Source organism: Morus notabilis, unplaced genomic scaffold, assembly GCF_000414095.1.
Source record: "Morus notabilis unplaced genomic scaffold, ASM41409v2 Scaffold830, whole genome shotgun sequence".
Lineage (NCBI taxonomy): Eukaryota > Viridiplantae > Streptophyta > Magnoliopsida > Rosales > Moraceae > Morus > Morus notabilis.
In genome coordinates, this window is record NW_010364217.1 from 1 (window position 1) to 7,256 (window position 7,256).

The following is a 7,256-nucleotide window of genomic DNA, read 5'->3' on the forward strand; positions in this document are numbered from 1 at the left end:
TTTTTTTATTTTCATATAGAAGACCCCTTTTTACAATGAAAAGGAATAAATGTGAATACTCAACCTCTAATCTACTATTTTCCCAACTTTAAACCCACCCGCGGTTGAAATGAGTTGATGGCTTTGGTATTTGTAGGTAATTGAATTTTTTATTGTATGTGGAAAAATTTCCCTGAATTGAGTGAGTGACAACTATTGTAAAATCGTTAACACCGATTAAAATCAGACCAACTACTCACTTAACTTGCACATGACCTATTTCTGAAGGGTGTAAATGAAAATTAAAACTTTTTATAATCGTTAATTCACTCATAAGGTGATAGTGATACTAATAATCGATTTGTTGCCTTGGTGCTCGCTAAATAGATAGCACTATTGTCGTAGGCAATTTGGTGCTTATGGAGATTGTGAACATGACTTAAAAATCCAAGAAAAATACTTTTAAGGAACTTGATGGCAGGCTTAGCTTTAGTATTAAGGTCTTAAGCTTGAAATTTCCACCCCTAACAAGAAACTAGAAGAATCTAAAGAAAAACATATTGTGAAACGGACATAACTCAAGAATGATGTAATATTTGTGCATAATTGGTAAAAGTTAATGGAAACGGGGCATTTTTTACGCAAACTGGTTCTAATAATGTTCTGGTAATTGTTCAAAAATTTGGTTTTACGTACTTGGCATTGGTACCCGTTATTTGTCAACTTCTACGCAATTCAATATTTTTTCTTTCAAGCTTTCCCAGAAAGAAAGTTGTAAATTAAACAACCAACCTCATGGAATATAAACTTCCTTTGATCAACAGTTATTTGTAGCTGAAAAGGGCTCATCAGGCGTTGAGGACGTAAAAGCCCGTTTGAGTAGTGTATTTAAATCATAATTTGGATTTTAATTCAAATTCTTTATGAGAAAAAAATACGGCAGGAGAATCATTATTTGAGTTTTGAGTATATGTACCAAACAAGCTATAAGAGTATTGTTCATCCCAGAGTCAGATAAATAAGATTGCTCTTAAATTATGTACTGTAACTGAACATTTCTTATTTATGCAAATTTTCTAGTAATAACCTTTTTAGTCTCATCTTTTTTTATTATTGTTTAATATTAATATCAGTGCAAAACAAGTTTTCAGGAACTTAAAGAAACGCATTGTTCTAAAGAAATTTTGAACATGTCTCTGAAAAACCAAAATCATAAATAGAATAAACTTTCTTATATAGCGAAAAAAACATGGAGAATCCTTGGTTACAAAAGCCATAAATAAGCCTCTAGGTATTTGAGTCATTATACCAGAGTTTATTATACGTTCTATTAAAGCTTTTATTGTTTCTCGGTTCTAGTTTACACATTCGAAGTTGACATCATAACCAAAACATAAACAAGTCTTCTAACCGGTGTTCTGCATGCCGGCGGCGATACCCTTCATCGTCAAAATAAGTGTGTCCTCGAGGCCTGGCGCGTACTCGCTCGTGGGATTGAGCTTCACAAGCTCTGCTGCTGGCTTGTTCGTCGACTCCATGTATTCCTTGGACAAGTGTGGCCTTTCTGTCACATGGTAGTTCGGGTCCCGGATCCGTTTTAGTGTGTAGGCTTGGCAAACGTTAAGTGTCGTTGTGTACGAGTCACGAAGGCGAAGTCTCTGTCTCAAGTAGGGATCTCCTTCCAAAACTTCCTTGTGCCTGGCAACCTACAAATATCAAACAGTTTCAGCATCAGTTTTCATAGTTCCAAGGTTAGTAATCTTTAATCTATCGACGAGAAAAAAAGTTGCTCTTTTATCACTATATGCCCGTTTGGTTCATAGATTTGAACAGAAAGTTTGAAAAAAGATTCAAATTTTTGTGAGATAAACACTACAACAAAAAACTTTGAACACAATTTGCCCGATAAAAAGTAAATTGTTCAATTCTAAAACCAAGTATTGGTCAAGATTTGGAAACAAATCCAACTCCGGCAATATAATAAACTATATATAAGTCGGTTACCTTGAGGAGAAGACGTTTAGTTTCTTCATAGTTAGACCTCAACTTCTCTCCAAAGGACCAAAGCTCTTTAGACACAAGGAGCTTATCATAGAGAGCAGCAATTCTCGGGTCTCCTTTAGCAAAAACCATCTCAACCAAATCAATGGTGACCCTGAAGAAAGGCCACCTGTTATACATCTCCTGAAGCATCTGAAGATTCTTCACATCCTTCTCAATAACATGCTTAAATGCTGCCCGAAATCCAAGCCACACCGGCAAGTGAAACCTCGTCTGCGTCCATGCAAAGATCCATGGGATCGCCCTGAGTGACTCGATGCCTCCACTTGGCTTCCTCTTCGATGGACGGCTTCCAATGTTCATCCGACCATACTCCAACTCGGGAGTTGCCTGCCAACATTAGAAGGATATGTAGCATTAAAAAAATGTCATTGAAATTCTATAATATAACTAGTGGTAAGTTTCAGAGTTGATATGCGAATTTATGACAACATTGATAGGAAACTTACAAGGCGGAAGTACTCGACAAAACGAGGCTCCTGAAAGACTATGGATCGGTATTCCTTCGTGGCAATAACAGCCATCTCATCCATGAGCGCTCGCCACTCTGGCTTTGGCGACACTGGGGGATGCATTCCATGCTCGAGTGTTGCTGCAGTGAAACGCTGCAGGGTTCTGAAGCACAAGTGCTCCTCTCCAAATGACTGCTCAATGACTTCACCTTGAACGGTGACACGGAGAGAGCCATGGATTGTGTCTGGAGGCTGAGACAATATAGCAAGATGTGTTGGTCCACCTCCTCTTCCAACAGTCCCACCTCGGCCATGGAACATCGTGAGCTTTACTCCAAATTGTTTAGCCACCTTAACAAGCTCTTCTTGAGCCTTGTACAACTGCCAAGCAGCGGATAATCGTCCGGCGTCCTTTCCGGAATCTGAGTACCCAATCATGACCTCTTGCTTGCCGTTGATCCGGTCCCTGTACCAGTCTATCGAGAAGAGACGAGCCACGGCAGCCGGAGCAACCTCAAGATCAGCGAGCTTCTCAAACAAAGGAACCACCCTCAGTGGAGTCTGCACGCGGCATTCACGCTGCAAAAGCTCAACAGCAAGCACGTCGGACGGGGCTGTAGCCATGGAAATGATGTAGGCACCAAAGTTGTCCGGGGAAAGCTCAGCAATGACATTAAACGTGTCAAGGACATCAGCAATTTCTTCGGTTTTCGGAAGGTCTTGGCCAAAGAGAGGTCGCTTGCCACGGAGCTCAGACAAGAGCCATTCTTGCCTGCGTTCCTCAGACCACTCGCGGTAGGATCCAATCTCGAGATGCTTTGTTATCGCATCCATGACATCAGTGTGCCTGTCTGATTCTTGTCGGATGTCAAGCCTGACGAGTGAAAGCCCAAAAGTGGAGACTTGACGCAAGAAATCAAGAAGGCTTCCGTCAGCTATTGATCTATCGCCACAAGAGCAAAGCGATCTGTAACATAATTCAAGAGGCTCCAAGAACTACAATGGAGGAGAAAAAAACATACAAATCAATGAGTATATCCGCTCTAACAACACATTTAGAACGTATTGTTGAAATAAGCCAATCTTTAAAAAGTTTTGCAGTTAAAGACAGACCTGCTCAACATTGGTAAAAGTGGTGTCCTCAGGAATGTCAGAGAATCCATTGGCAAGTAATTGACGAGCTCGCTCACGTGTGTTATAAAGCTTGTCCCTCACACCACCAAGGATAACACGATAGGGCTCATTTTGAGGAATTATTTTCCAGAACTCTGCATTGGTTATATAAGAGTTATTCCACGTTTAAAAAAAAAAAAAAAAAAAAAAGAGAGTTACAATAAGGCAATCAAAATTTATATGTCAATGTTGCTTACCTATATAGTGCTTTGCATCTTTCTTTGAGGAGCTGTGAATTTCATCAGCGCGAGTGCGTAGTTCATCGTTGCAGCGCCACATAGACAACTGCTTATGGAAATAATTAAATATAAAAACAAATAAGTAAATAAACAAAGAAAGAAAATAAAATAAGAATGATACCAAAATTATCTTCCTGGTACCTCAAACATAAGATCCTCAATCTGGGAAAAGTACAAATTCGCCGCCATCATTCTGGCCAGCAAGCATACGTCCCTTGTAACTTCTGGTGTTACCCTGGGGTTTCCTGTCCACGTCAGGAAGATACATAATTAGAAAAAACATCACGATAAAATATGTTACAAAAAGTGAGGAAAAGTGCACACACTTATAAATCGATTTTCGGTGAAGACTAAGTTTGTGTCATTCCTTGAAAACTATGAGACAATATTCAACCTCAGATTAATAGATAGCAAACTATTGACAAAATAGGCTTACCATCACGATCACCACCCATCCAAGAAGAGAATTGAATAAGAGGGGCATTGTAAGGGACGCGCTCGTTTATTCCTATATTCTTCAAGGCAGTGTCAACACGACGCAAGAATTTTGGCACACCTTTCCATATCGTCTCATGAAAGTAGCTCATGCCTGCTCGCATCTCATCTTGTGGGGTGGGTTGAGTCCTTCGAATTTCATCAGTACGAAATGCAGCTTGAATCTGGATGAGAGAACAAAATATGATGTATAACACAATGTTAATTGATCATGAGATTGTGCATGCTTGTGTGATATTCATTTTTTCAGTGTCACAGAAAAACAAAGGTCGTAACAATTGAGATTTTCTGACATCTACATACCTCTCTTTGTAAAGCCTCATCAAGTTCCTGCTTATCATCAGGAGTTATATCCTTAGCATGCAACTGCGTCAAACAATTCCTTATCCTGAAAGGATGAAAAAGAACACAAACATCAAAATACAAAAAATAAATGATCATCAAACTCTTTTAACAGATAGTACAAAACAACTCTATTTCACAATGCAACACAATGTCAAATAAATATCCTAAATGGTCAATGTCCCTGCACCCTATCCACTTTTTTTTCCCCCTTCCCCCTCATCTTGTCAATGGTTATAAAATTCTTTTTGTTACTTTTTCGCTCCTGAATAAAAGTTTTCATTCATGGAGAAAGGGAAATTTAGATAAGAGGATAGTAAACCTTGCATGCTTTTGAAGTAACGATCTGCGGACGGATTGAGTAGGATGCGCAGTTAAAACCAAATCCACAGTCTGGTTCTTCAATGCATCGAAAACCTCCTGCGGGGACTTCTTCAAATCCACCACGAGCCTCTTCAGAGTCTCCTCAATGTCAGACTCGGTAGTAGCTGAATTCTCATCAACAAAGTCCCCCTTCTTCTTCAGCTTGATCCTTCTTCTGTAAGCAATCTGAACTTCCTCAGCCAGATTGGCCAGGTTAAGCATGTGGGAAAACGATTTAGCAACAACAATAGAGTCCCCGGGATCCAAACTCGTTAAAACATTCCCGAGTTCCTCCAACTTCTTAGGATCCAAGTTCCTCTCATACTCGGCAGAAAGCTCATAACAATCTTGAACCTGGTCCAATTCAGAACACAAAATCAGCAAACAATGCACAACTACGATTCCATCCCGACGCAATAACTACTCTATTCATAGTTTCATTACTTAATGAAGTGTAGTAATTCTTTTGAAAGAAAAATCCCATGAAAGTGAACAATCAAATTACTCATTGGTCATTACTCTACTGGTCTAACTTAACCACTAGCAACAGAACGAAAAAGAATGTAAACAAAGTCTGTCATTACTCTACTGGTCTAACTTAACCACTAGCAACAGAACGAAAAAGAATGTAAACAAAGTCTTACTTCTCTTATCTATTCTAAGTCCTATTTAGCATTTACACACACACACACACACATATATATATATAAAAGAAGCCTTATTCTGCCCAAAACATAGCTAAATTTTTTCCTTTTCCTAATTTCTCGGTTAAAAAAACACAAAAAATTAATTAAAATAAAATGAAGGGCAGGTTCATAATAAATACAACCACTCAAAAAATAGCCACAACAAAATAAGTCATAACGCATAAACCTTATCAGAACAAACAAATTTAAGTTTATAAACACAAAATTTGTCACATAACCAAAAACTTTGATAACAAAAATAACGAAAGCATTATTTACCGTTTCTCTAAGATCCTCTCCATGTAAATCCTGAAGAATGTCAAGAAATCGATCACACAACAAAGCGTCATACTCAATCAGCTTGTCGTCCTCCGACACCTTGGCCGGCGCCAGAAGCCTCAGCTGAGCATCAATAGACGCCATCTTCTCCAAGTTCCGACTCGACATCTCTCTTCTTTCCTTTTATATGGGCAGTGAAACAATACAGACCCAGATAAGAAAAACGCAGACTTTATGCCAAATTTCGGAAAAAAAAAAAAAAAAAAAAACTGGGGAAAAAAGCGAATCCCGTGAGACCCAGATGAGAAAAACAGAAAAAAAAAAAAAAGAAGTGAAAAATATGATCGCGAAGGTTCCTGAAGAATGGGTTGCTTATGATCTGTTGCACGAGAAAGTAGAAGACAAAGCTGAGAGTCCAGAAAAGGCTATTGTTTTTTTTGTTTTTTTTTTTTCTCTTTTCAATCACGGAGTGATCAGAGAAAGAAAGAGCAAAGAAAGCTTTTTTAAAGAGTTTTTTTTTTTTTTTTAATGGAGTTTTCTTTGCTTTGGCCGCTCAATTTATAGACAGTGCCACAAAGTAGAGTCCAAGAGAGATTGTACTACTATAACAGTTACACTTCGTTTTTGTTCTGACTCTCGTTTTTTTTTTATTAATATTTTTATTTCCTGGCCGAGTATTTTTCAACCACTCTTGTAATTTCCTGATAGGAAAAGGAAAGGAAAGGAAAGGAAAGGAAAAATAAAAATAAAAATAAAAAGTAAGGGTTTTTTTTTTATCGCTTTACCCTTAACTTTTTTTCCATTTTCTTTTTCTGAAGTCAAACAGCTTACAGTCCACTCTTCCTTCAGAAACAAAAATAAAAAAAAGGTCTAGAAGAGAATATCCCTCGGAAGGAAGTATATTCAAATTTAAGTAGGGGAAGAATTTTTTTCCTGAAATTAGGGGTAGGAAAATTTTTTATTCAAACAAAAACGGGAAGGAAAAATTATGGTAACAATTTCTTTTTTCTTCTTGAGGGAGTGTTAGGTTAAACTATATGATTTAAATTTCACAACGTTTATAAATTGTGTAACAGTACAAGAAATCTTAAAGGTCCGTTTGATTCATGCGTTTAAATTAGTGATTCTTGATTTTAGTTAGAGATGACAATATTCTCCTTAGAGATGGGCCACGTGGGGATTCATAC

General features: G+C 38.0%; 1 protein-coding gene across 1 annotated transcript; it reads right to left on the reverse strand.

The window, feature by feature from the left end:
- Window positions 1–1,192: 1,192 nt before the first annotated feature.
- On the reverse strand, window positions 1,193–6,644 carry LOC21393637 (phosphoenolpyruvate carboxylase). Its single transcript, XM_010106088.2, has 10 exons — window positions 6,070–6,644; window positions 5,064–5,458; window positions 4,703–4,787; window positions 4,341–4,563; window positions 4,046–4,149; window positions 3,863–3,950; window positions 3,606–3,760; window positions 2,490–3,488; window positions 1,984–2,370; window positions 1,193–1,685 (listed from the first exon to the last, which is right to left on the reverse strand). Exons 1-10 carry the CDS (start codon window positions 6,235–6,237, stop codon window positions 1,386–1,388), a joined length of 2,904 nt encoding a protein of 967 aa, XP_010104390.1. The 5' UTR covers window positions 6,238–6,644; the 3' UTR covers window positions 1,193–1,385.
- Between the last annotated feature and the right edge of the window lie 612 nt (window positions 6,645–7,256).